This window comes from Schistocerca americana, chromosome 7 (genome assembly GCF_021461395.2).
Source record: "Schistocerca americana isolate TAMUIC-IGC-003095 chromosome 7, iqSchAmer2.1, whole genome shotgun sequence".
Lineage (NCBI taxonomy): Eukaryota > Metazoa > Arthropoda > Insecta > Orthoptera > Acrididae > Schistocerca > Schistocerca americana.
Genome location: NC_060125.1, coordinates 42,632,778 through 42,645,685, shown reverse-complemented (window position 1 = coordinate 42,645,685; position 12,908 = coordinate 42,632,778). Strand labels below are relative to the sequence as shown.

Below are 12,908 nucleotides of genomic sequence, written 5' to 3'. Positions count from 1 at the left end.
TCCTCACTCTGCTCGCAGAACAACGGCCCTTCTTGAGTCCTTCAAGTGGGACGTTATCAACCATCCGCCTTACAGCCCAGACCTGGCGCCAAGTGATTATCACCTCTTCATGCATTTGAAGAAATGGCTCGGGTCACAGCGGTTTGATGACGACGAAGAGCTCAAAGATGCGGTCACAGGCTGGCTCCAGGCACAAGCGGGTGATTTTTATGCAGAAGGAATTTCAAAGCTTGTGAAGAGATACGATAAGTGCCTCAATCGCTATGGAGACTATGTAGAAAAATAGTGCAAAGATGTAGTTGTAAGATGTATATATTAAAATATTTTTATTTAACTTGGTGTATTTTTTTAAATCAACCGGAGGTTACTTTCTGAACGGCCCTCGTATCTTGTTAGAGCCACAGTGTGAAACTTTGCTATTCAGTGAGGATTATTTTGCATGGTGAGAGCACTGTTCTTGTTGGAGTTTGCAAAACGGTGCAGAGAAGGAAGAATGTAAGTGTCTCAATTTGTATGGGAGTGTGGCACGCATGGAGATCGTGCTCTTTTGACGGAATTACATCTCCACCTTACCTTAGCACTGCTTCAAAATTTTCCTCTTATGTTGGCTGCAATTTTTCCCTGGCTTCTCATTACCATTGAGGGGAAATTTATAAACAGAACACTAATTACCGACATCGATCATCATATCAAGAGGTGACACAGCTAGCATTTCCACTATGCACGTAAGGTCTGATGGTCATATTCTTTTTTGCTTTTTTATTCTAAAACAAAAATGGTCTAGTGGCAAAGCACGCACTTCATGATCCAGAGAGCACGTGATCAAATCCCATTCAGACCACAAATATTTCACTATGATTCCAGCTTTGTCTCACTGATTTTAGAGTGTACTAGCATTTTTCATTTTGTGAAGTGCACAGTTTTACATTTCTGATCATTTGAAGCAATTTTCCAATTTCTGTAGCACTTTGAAATTGTATTAAGATCTGACTGAATATTTATGTAGCTTTCTCTCAGAAAGTACTTCATTATAGATAAGTGCATCATCTTCAAAAAGTGTGAGGTTACTATTAATACTGTCTGCAAGGCATTAATGTACAACAAGAACAGCAAGGGTTCTAACATATTTCCGTGGGCCACATCCAAAATTACTTCTACATCTTATAATGACTCTCCATCCAAGATAACATGCTATGTCCTCCCTATAAAAAAATCCCCAGTCCAGTCATAAATTTCACTTGATACATCATATGATCAAATTTTTTACAATAAGCATAGGTGTGTTACTGTGTCAAATGCTTTTTGGAAATCAAGATATCATGCAGCTACCTGACTGCCTTGATCCAAAGCTTTTAGTATGTCCTTTGAGAAAAGTGCGAGTAAGATTTCAGGATTTCGTGTTTTCAGAAACCATGCCGATTTGCCTGAAGGAGATCATTCTGTTCAAAATACTTCAGTATGTTTGAGCTCGGAACATGTTCCAAAACTCTGCAACAAATCAATGTCAAAGATATTGGACAGTAGTTTTGTGGATCTCTTCTATTAGCCTTCAGGTGATTTTTCCCAACCATTTGGCACAGTTTTCTGTTCAAGGGATCTACGATAGATGATAGTTAAAAGAGGAACTAACTCAGCTGCAAATTCAGTATAGTATCTGATAGGGATTTCATTGGGCCCTGGAGTATGTTCAGTTTTAATGATTTCAACTGTTTCTCAACACCACTGACACTAATACTCATTTCAGTCATCTTTTCAGAGGTATGGGGATTAAATTGGGGCAATTCTCCTGGATTTTACTTTGTAAAGGACCATTTGAAAACAGTGTTACGCATTTCAGTTTTTGCTGTGCTACCCTCAATTTCAGTTCCTGTCTCATTTGTTAGGGACTGAACATTAACTTTGGTGCCACTAACAGCCTTTAGATATGACTACAATTTCTTTGGGTTTTGTGAAAGATCATTTGACAATATTCTATTATGGTAGCCATTGAAGACTTCATGCATTATGTCTTGACAACCAAATGCGTTTCATTCAGCATCTCTCTGTCTATATCCCTACTCTTTGTTTTGCACCTATTTAGAAATTTCTTTACAGCCATTATGATACTGTTCTACTGGGTATATATTGATCCAGTGCATGGTCAACAATTCTTTTAAACTTGAGCCATAGTTCCTCTATGTGCTCCTGCCCCGTGCTGGAAGTTTCAAGTTCCTCATTGAGATTTGACATTACTGACTTTTATCTAGTTTAGTGACCAGATACACCTTTCTGCTTGTCTTAGTTGCCCTTTGTACTTCAGTAATCATTGTTGCACAACTGCATCGTGATCGATGATACCCTTTTCGATGTGGACATCCTCAAACCAATGTGGACATTCTCAAAGCAGTAAGGTCTATTTGTTGCTATTAGATCCAATATATTTCCATCATGAGTGGGGGTCCAAACTCTCTGTCCTAGGTAGTTTTCAGAGAATGAATTTAGTAATGTTTCACAGGATGTCTTTATCACCCCTACCCCTAACAAAACTGTAATTTTCCCAATTGATTGTTGGATGATTAAAGTCCCCACCAATGATTACATTATGATTGGGAACTTACATACAAACGAACTTAGGTTTTCTCTCAAGTTTTTGGTTACCTCAGGAGATGAGCCTGGTGGGCGATAGAAGAATCCAATTATCACGTTATGGCCACCCCTCGTACTGATTCTTGTCCAGACAGTTTAAAATGAGACTTCAGTTTCTTTCTTGGTGAATTTGAGTTTCTTGTCTACTGCAGCAGATACACCATCTCTATTTCCCATTAGCCTATCCTTCCAAATACACTTAAATTTCCCCCAAAAAATGTCACTCTAATCAGTAGGGACTGGAAAATGTAGCATCTATTTTTGGCAAAATTCGCGTCTATTTGTGTCAATATTCACAACTGTTTTCGGCAAAATTCGCATCTATTTTTTGTGTCTGTAAATAATTAGATGCACTAATATAAAAGGTTATCACACTTCGTGAGTGAAGATGAGCAAATCCTTAGTTCTTTGAAACTGACTGTTAAAAAAAGTGCCGATTGGGAACTTTTTGACTGGATCGTTTGCTTTTGCAAAAACTTCAACACCTTTCTGTTTCAAGGTGGTCTTTGTTTTCTTGGTTTGGCAATATTTAAGCTTTCAAGAATGATAGTTCTGTTGAAAAGCATTTGCATTTTCTCACCAGTGAACTGAATGTGTTGCTGAATTAAGGTGTTTCTGGACGTGACTTGTCTTTTCCCGCCCAATTCAATGATTACAAAATCTGCAGACTATTAATTTCAACCTTTCGTGGGCATTCATAGCTGTGTGACCCATGCTTAACAACACAACAAATTAACCTGACAGGATATTTAACATTTTTACATTAGAGGAAGGATTTCAGCACAGTCAAAAAAAATTACAGATTTCATTTTCCAGCTATTACAGTGGAGAGTGCAGGCACTGTTGGCTGTAGTGGCAGACAGCCGTGAGTGTAAACAAACTAGAATTTTGACCTCCAGATGGGAGAGGAGAGGTGCAGGGAAACAAGCCCCACCTCCCTTTAGCTGGGCAGCAGCCTACAGCAGAACTGACACATTGTTACAGGGTTCGCTGATCTCATCTGGTGTTGAAAGGGTGGTAATCGAAATCCATGATAAACCAGGATTGATCACTTCACTTTTTTCAAAATAAGAAAAGAAAACCACAAGCAACACACAACACAGGGATACGGGGATGGCTACTGCACAATTTCTTGCTTGTTGAGGTTCACAGAGCATTGTTAACAACATAGTTCAGGCCCGACCTTTAGCGTTACTCGATGCAACCACAGTTCAAAACATCCATCCCTTAATTTTCCTTGTTAAAAGTTTTCGCATTTTACCATCTTTTGAGCTCTGAGTAACAAACAAATGTATCCATTTCGTTGTCTAAAATGCTGGATTCCCACAGATGAGTACTACTACATTGTATTACATGGCGTGTTTCTAAAATAGACCATTCAACCATCCACAGTTGGCATGGTGCCAGATCATTGTGTGCAGTGGTACATCATTGCATTCGTACACTTTTTATTTTGCAAACAGATTCTTACGTGCATTTGCCACATGATATTCAATGCCAGTAACTGAAAATTGGTTACATTTTCGATATTTATATGCAGAAAATAAAGCTATATAAAATGATCGCTGATAAAATAGTTCATACGTATACAATTCCCTATGAAATAGTGTCTATTAAGTAATTTTCTGTTTTCACATTTTGACGCAATATTCACTTCTATTTTGCATTTATCAGAAATTCGAATTTTTCTGGTCCCTAGTTATCAGTTTCAGTGTTGGGTTTTGGTTGATTTGGTGGAAGAGAGCAAACAGCGAGGTCATCGGTCTCATTGGATTAGGGGAGGAAGTTGGCCGTGCTCTTTCAAAGGAACCATCTCAGCATTTGCCTGAAGCGATTTAGGGAAATCATGGAAAACCTAAATCAGGGTGGCCGGAAAACCTAAGTCAGGATGGCCGGACGTGGGATTGAACCATCGTCCTCCCGAATGCAAGTCCAGTGTGCTAAACATTACGCCACCTCGCATGGTCAGTTTCAGGTTTCAACCAGTTCATTTAAGAATGGACTACTCAGTTTGTATATTTTGCTTTTTTTTTTTTTTTTTTTTTTTTTTTTCATAGTTCCGCACAACTTCTTCCTGTTTTCTTGACTGAGCTGTGGAGCTGTGTTCAGTTTTTCAAGGCCTATCCACTGTGCCAACTTATAACTAAATCTGAGGGAGTGTGATGGGTAGGTTCCCTTGTAAGTAATATTAATCTTGGTAACAATTGTATAGCCTAGTAGCCAATTTAATGTGCATAGTAATAGCTACTATAACCTTTCCCTGGGATATCCTTCATGACTCAATAAATAATTGTCAGCAGTCCCTTCAATAAAGTAAGTAAACTGTAACTGAACTTAATTGGAAGTTTACTAATCAGTCTTTGCCTTATTGGTAATCAGAATCTCTTCATTGTACAGCCCATGGCAAGCTCACACGTTACATTTTAATTAGTTAGGGTGATATTCAATATCATCTCTGAAGTCAGATTCTGTAATGTTTAACCCTCAATCACCAATAATTATTGAATCTTGTAAAAGAGATGACCAATGATGAAATTAAAACTTAAAAAACCCAAAAGTACTTTAAATTGTTTCACCCTGTACGAGGTAGTAGTTTATTTTCTTTATACTCTCTAGACCCCCCACCACCATGAACCATGAACCTTGTTGTTGGGGGGGATGCTTGCGTGCCTCAGCGATACAGATAGCCGTACCGTAGGTGCAACCACAACGGAGGGGTATCTGTTGAGACCCCAGACAAACGCATGGTTCCTGAAGAGGAGCAGCAGCCTTTTCAGTAGTTGCAGGGGCAAAAGTCTGGATGATTGACTGATCTGGCCTTGTAACACTAACCAAAACAGCCTTGCTGTGCTGGTACTGCGAACGATTGAAAGCAAGGGGAAACTACAGCCGTAATTTTTCCCGAGGGCATGCAGCTTTACTGTATGGTTAATGATGATGCCGTCCTCTTGGGTAAAATATTCTGGAGGTAAAATAGTCCCCCATTCGGATCTCCAGGTGGGGACTACTCAAGAGGACGTCGTTATCAGGAGAAAGAAAACTGGCGTTCTATAGATCGGAGCGTGGAATGTCAGATCCCTTAATCGGGTAGGTAGGTTAGAAAATTTAAAAAGGGAAATGGATAGGTTAAAGTTAGATATAGTGGGAATTAGTGAAGTTCGGTGGCAGGAGGAACAAGACTTTTGGTCAGGCGAATACAGGGTTATAAATACAAAATCAAATAGGGGTAATGCAGGAGTAGGTTTAATAATAAATAAAAAAATAGGAATGCGGGTAAGCTACTACAAACAGCATAGTGAACGCATTATTGTGGCCAAGATAGACACGAAGCCCACGCCTGCTACAGTAGTACAAGTTTATATGCCAACTAACTCTGCAGATGACGGAAAAATTGAAGAAATGTATGACAAAATAAAAGAAATTATTCAGATAGTGAAGGGAGACGAAAATTTAATAGTCATGGGTGGCTGGAATTCGGTAGTAGGAAAAGGGAGAGAAGGAAACGTAGTAGGTGAAAATGGATTGGGGCTAAGAAATGAAAGAGGAAGCTGCCTGGTAGAATTTTGCACAGAGCACAACTTAATCATAGCTAACACTTGGTTCAAGAATCATAAAAGAAGGTTGTATACATGGAAGAAGGCTGGAGATACTGACAGATTTCAGATAGATTGTATAATGACAAGACAGAGATTTAGGAACCAGGTTTTAAATTGTAAGACATTTCCAGGGGCAGATACGGACTCTGACCACAATCTATTGGTTATGAACTGTAGATTAAAACTGAAGAAACTGCAAAAAGGTGGGAATTTAAGGAGATGAGACCTGGATAAACTGACTAAACCAGAGGTTGTACAGAGTTTCAGGGAGAGTGTAAGGGAACAAATGGCAGGAATGGGGGAAAGAAATGCAGTAGAAGAAGAATGGGTAGCTTTGAGGGATGAAGTAGTGAAGGCAGCAGAGGATCAAGTAGGTAAAAAGACGAGGGCTAGTAGAAATCCTTGGGAAACAGAAGAAATATTGAATTTAATTGATGAAAGGAGAAAATATAAAAATTCAGTAAATGAAACAGGCAAAAAGGAATACAAACGTCTCAAAAATGAGATCGACAGGAAGTGCAAAATGGCTAAGCAGGGATGGCTAAGGGATAAATGTAAGGATGAAGAGGTTTATCTTACTACGGGTAAGATAGATACTGCCTACAGGAAAATTAAAAAATTTGTATAGAAACCAAATGGCAGTTATAAGAGTTGAGGAGCACGAAAGGGATGCAGTGGTTGGGAAGGGAGTGAGACAGGGTTGTAGCCTCTCCCCGATGTTATTCAATCTGTATATTGAACAAGCATCAAAGGAAACAAAAGAAAAATTCGGGGTAGGTATTAAAATCCATGGAGAAGAAATAAAAACTTTGAGGTTTGCTGATGACATTGTAATTCTGTCAGAGACAGCAAAGGACTTGGAAGAGCAGTTGAACAGAATGGACAGTGTCTTGAAAGGAGGATATAAGATGAACATCAACAAAAGCAAAACGAGGATAATGGAATGTAGTCGAATTAAGTCAGGTGATGCTGAGGGTATTAGATTAGGAAATGAGACACTTAAAGTAGTAAAGGAGTTTTGTTATTTTGGGAGCAAAATAACTGATGATGGTCGAAGTAGAGAGGATATAAAATGTAGACGGGCAATTGCAAGGAAAGTGTTTCTGAAGAAGAGAAGTTTGTTAAAATCGAGTATAGATTTAAGTGTCAGGAAGTCGTTTCTGAAAGTATTTGTATGGAGTGTAGCCATGTATGGAAGTGAAACATGGACAATAACTAGTTTGGACAAGAGGAGAATAGAAGCTTTCGAAATGTGGCGCTACAGAAGAATGCTGAAGATTAGATGGGTAGATCACATAACTAATAAGGTGGTGTTGAATAGGACTGGGGAGAAGAGAAGTTTGTGGCACAATTTGACTAGAAGAAGGAATCGGTTGGTAGGACATGTTCTGAGGCATCAAGGGATCACAAATTTAGCATTGGAGGGCAGCGTGGAGGGTAAAAATCGTAGAGGGAGACCAAGAGCACAAATTTAGCATTGGAGGGCAGCGTGGAGGGTAAAAATCGTAGAGGGAGACCAAGAGATGAATACACCAAGCAGATTCTGAAGGATGTAGGTTGCGGGAAGTACTGGGAGATGAAGAAGCTTGCACAGGATAGAGTAGCATGGAGAGCTGCATCAAATCAGTCTCAGGACTGAAGACCACAACAACAACAACAACAACTCTCTAGAATAAATTATGAAAACTTCATTTTGCATCAGACAACCAAGAATGAGTAATAGCAGAGTGTAAATGCCATTGATCACTTTTGCTGCAGCATTGATTAATCTCTGGCATGTGAAATTATCATAACCTATTCTACGATAACGATAATATGTTTGTTACTGGTTGTCCACACCACTTTGTTTACTGTAGCTTCTGCCAGTTGACATATAATTCAAATAATGCTATTGGAAAAAGAGATATTTCATTTATGGCCAGTACTTATATTCAGGAGGCAAAACAGTGAATATTTAGTATTGCTGCTAGACATAGTCAGGGAGCAAAATATTAATACTGCCAGCAGACACTCAGCACTAGCTTAGCTTACGGAACTAGTTCCTTCCTCAGGAAGGAAGTCTAATAGAAACATGCAGGAGGCGAAATATTGGCATTGCAGACACAATATTATTTTAGCTTCTGGTACTGTTAGTTCCCTCCTCAGGGAGGATAATGATGGGTTGGGGAAGTTTCAAAGAAAGGGCAGGTGGCTCAGACCCCAGGACAAGAGGGATCCACGTGTTGTGACAACAAGGGGATGGTGGTGAAGGCAGACTAAATGTAGAATGCAAAGGCGGTTGTAAAAATCTTTGAACAGGATGTTACTGGGAATCCTCTAAAACTGTAAGGTTTAAATATCAAAATAATAAAATGATAAGGGTGTAGAGAAATGAACTGTTTTAATTACATTCTTCGAGGGTGGTGACAGTGTGTGTTGACTCCAATTAATTGTTTTCAAAATTTCATTTCAGTCAAACAACCTTCCTTGATTGACTAGTAATATACCTTTTTGTAGGTCAAGTGTGTGTTTCACAAAGACAGTAGGCAACATTCTATTTAGTTCCAGATTTATATTCCACATTACAGCAGAGAGGTACGATCTACTTCTGACTGATTTGTCACAATGACACAATGCTATAGCCTGTTTCATGTCTGCAATCTCACCTTTGATTGTGCAGATCTCAATTCCGAGGTAGTTATATGTTCTGCTGCCCATACTGTACTTTATTATGCTTAGTAATTGAAGTAATACAAATTTATTTAACTTTGAATGTCTATTAACCTCAAAAATTGTGAACATTGAGTTAAGTATTTATTTTCCATGCAGGAAAACCCCATTATCAGCCAGACGTGTTTTACTATGTGTGACTGATCCCACTGGTAAATAGTTCATTCAGTTAACTGTTACTTTTGCTCCCCATTATTTTCAGAACTAGTCAGAATCTTAAAGATTATTATTTTGTATTTTATTTTCATACAGAAAAATTAATTTCCATATGTGGTCTTAATGTTGAAATAAGAAAACTTTAAGTGGGTAGAGGCTGAATACATGAATGAAATTGTTAGTTGCAGTATTTTTCATTTCTTTACTAACATATCTGATACAAAATTCTTATATAACTTTATTTGTTTATTTATTTATTTTACAGAATGATTTTGAGTATGTCATCTCGCATGGAAATGAGAGTGGTTTGTTTGAAATGGTAAAGAAACATGGAATATGGGCCCTGCATTTCAGAAGACGTCTAAAACACCCAGGAATTTTTGACCTCGAAATTGACAGCCGTCCTACTGGCGTTCTAAAGAATGATGTGTGGGAGAAACCTCTCTCTCTGCGAGTGAGAATCGTAGCCTCCCAGTAGTACCCCACCTCTGTGACACAGTAGAACATATGTCTTACTGCTGGAAAATACTTTCTGTATTACTGAGCAAATACAGATGAGATAAATATTGTGGGGCTCAAGACTCATGCTATGAGTTACTGAAGTGATCTTTGTTGTGTATATATAGATCTGTGTAAGAATGGCTATTTGTAGGTATGAAGGAAGGTTGTGTGTGTATTCCAGAAGTGGAAGGAGTGAATGTGTATTAGTAAACTGAAGGAGCTGGTATTTATTATCAAACAACTGTTAGTCTACTCACGTTTAACATACCAAAGCTTCACTAAGATGGAGTTTTTCAAGAGTTATTGCACCCACAGCAGTAGAGTAGTGTGCTTAGTGGGCAAGATCATTATTTTTACTTAGAAAGAATGATAAGATCATGATATTCGTACTGCCATTTTTTTGGAGACTGACTTTTTAAATAACATACATTTATGCCTATGCAAAATCACCTGTGAGATGAAGAAGTTAGATGGTTTAAGCTTTCATTTGATGACAGAATCATTATTTTGTATATACTAAAAATGTTATCAAACTAAAACCTGTTGTGCTCCTTACAAGGTGATGTGGAGCAGTGCATTAATTATAAGCTCTCTTAAATTTTGGTAGCTCTTGACAATGTTCTTTTAACAATGGGCAACAACAGGTTTTAAAAGAGTTTTTGCCAGGTGTTCATTTTTAAGTATAGTAGTCTAATCTTAACTTAATATGAAATTAAGAATTCTAACTGATACTTTGTAACACAGAATCACTATAATGTGAGTTTGTGTGACATTAAACTGTGTTCTTTGCTTCCACTGCCATATTTAACTGCTTTTAATGTTTTAATGTATTCAGTGTATTATCGCCTTTATTTGTAAGAGCTTATTTTCTACTGCCATTGTACTTGTGTTCGTAAAGTACATTTCATGTGTGCCTGTTTTGGCTGTGCAATAATCATCCTGTGTACAGTGATGACTTCCATAAGGGAAAAACTGTTGTTAATGAATGCTGACTCTGCAGCAGTTAACTATTTTCTGTTTGTGTTTAATCAGAAAGTCATTCCTAAACCAAATTTAGTGTGGTCTATGTATTTCTAATTACATTCCATAAACATCCTCAGAGACAAGTAGTTTTTTGATAATGACTCATTGGTAGATTCTGGTTGTAATTTACATTTTATGTTATGTCTGTGATAAGCAGAATAGTTATTTGAAGCCATAATTTGTATGAAATACTTGCAGCATTTCAAATTGAGCATTCATTTGATTGTGGCTGTAAAATCCGATTTTTGAGTTCGTGAGAGTTCACTACTGGAGTAGCCAAAACCTAGTTTCTGGTCACTAAGTATGTTAACTTTACTGCAGCTTTGCTAGAGTGGAAAGCTAAATGACAGTCTGTCTGCAATACCAAGTGACCTCTTCTAAAATTTTGAGTCATGTTGGAATGTCCCATTTTTGCAGATATATATTGAGAAATGAGGTACAGCATTAGTGCAACTTTATGTACATAAGCTATTTGTTATGATTTAATCATGCTTTAAGCATAATGGATTTGTTTTATTAAAAATAATTGGGACATATGTATGTTACTATCTGCAACATACTAAAATTTGATACCAAAGAAATAAGATCTTTTTAATACATGAGTCTGTCTCATGTGCATTTATATCTGTGACACATTTTAATCTAGTGCCATAATGTATATATTTCCCTGTATTCATAGATGATTTATTTATTGTTCAGTTCAGGGGCAAACATTGAGTACAGTTCTATAAAGGCTTTTGTTTCACAATTCTAACTATCATTAATATAGCTGAGTTATTGCAAACAGTACAGTGTATTTCAGTAGCTTAAGATGGTGTGTATGAAATTTGTTTGTGTAGTGAGTGCTTGTGAACCATCATTCATGTGAGAAAGTATTATTTTTACCACTGCATCTTGAACTTTTAAGATATGTATATTTATGTGTGTATAGCTTCTATTTATGCAAACCTTTTGATTCTAAGGAAGTAACAGGGATATGGTAAAAAATTATTAAGTGTCAAAACAAAGGCTTTTCTATCAAAATATTTTTGTTATTGCCATTAGTTGTGTTGACTAAAATTCTACTTTAAGTGGCTCCACTGTGTGTTTATTGAAACACAATAGGAAGTTCTACATTTTAAATAGAATTTGTTTTGCCAAAACTGTTTCGGATTATATCTTTAAACTGACTATATTTTATGCAGTTGTTAAAAAACCTGAAACTGTAAGCAAGACTGACATTAGTCAGTTATTTGTAAACCATTTCTTAAAAATACACTAAAGTTTCCTTTACTTGAACAGACATAAAATCCTTATTCGTGTAGACATTTATAATCTCTCCTTCCTTTTTTAATGAGGGACTGAAAAGTATGATTTGGAGACAGAATGGGGCACCTACCTTCAATTTTCTAATGTTACCTGCGTTGGCAGAAAAGGGAAAAACTAACTGTTTGTAATCTTTGTTCCAATTTGCATGTGACTAGAAACAGACAGATTGCACAGAGGTAATGGCAGGTAGAAGAAAGAGATATATTAGGAAATGTCTAACCAAACCTCATGTTACGTGAGACACAAATTTTAAATATATATTCTGATATAATGTTCACCCCTATAGCTGAGAGGTAGAAGAAAGAGATATATTAGGAAATGTCTAACCAAACCTCATGTTAGGTGAGACACAAATTTTAAATATATATTCTGATATAATGTTCACCCCTATAGCTGAGAGGTCAGCATAGCTGCCTGCCAGGTGGAGGACCCAGGTTCAGGTCAAAGTACTGACAGGGATATTTGCCTGGTGGGAGGAATGGTGGTTTGCACCCAGCTTCATGAGGCCAATTGAATAGCTACTTGACTGAGTAGTAACTGCAGGTCATCAAAACTGATAACAGCTGGAACAGCAGTATGCTGAACTCGCCCTTCCATAACACATCCAAGGCCACCACTGGCAGAGGTTGACGCAGTGGTCAGTCAGTTCCAGTGGGCCCACCAGGGCCTGTGGACAGAGTTTATGTGTTGTGATGTAATATCAGGTTTTAGTAGCCGAAGGACACAAAAGTAAATTCCGTTATTACTTTTATTGTAACATTATTGTAATGTGCTCAGTCAGCAGTTGAGGAGTTAAGACATACCAAGTAATAATGCAAGTCACTGAAATAAAGAATACTGTATGGTGTGTTTCAACAGTGATATAACCCAACTACTGGAGGATTGTTAACAAAACTTTTGAGATGCAACCCCACCTTCAGATCTGATGAGATGTAACTGTTTTAATGTGAATGTTACCACACTACTCCGTATTTCCTGTTATACAAATAA

At 37.5% G+C, this 12,908-nt stretch overlaps 1 protein-coding gene across 1 annotated transcript in view; it reads left to right on the top strand.

The window, feature by feature from the left end:
- Positions 1 to 11,882, top strand: part of LOC124622681 (fibrillin-2-like) — a 631,069-nt gene extending 619,187 nt beyond the window's left edge. The window contains 1 exon segment of the mRNA XM_047148470.1: positions 9,352 to 11,882. Coding sequence (XP_047004426.1) covers positions 9,352 to 9,564 — 213 coding nt within the window. The 3' untranslated portion in view covers positions 9,565 to 11,882.
- Positions 11,883 to 12,908: the final 1,026 nt, after the last annotated feature.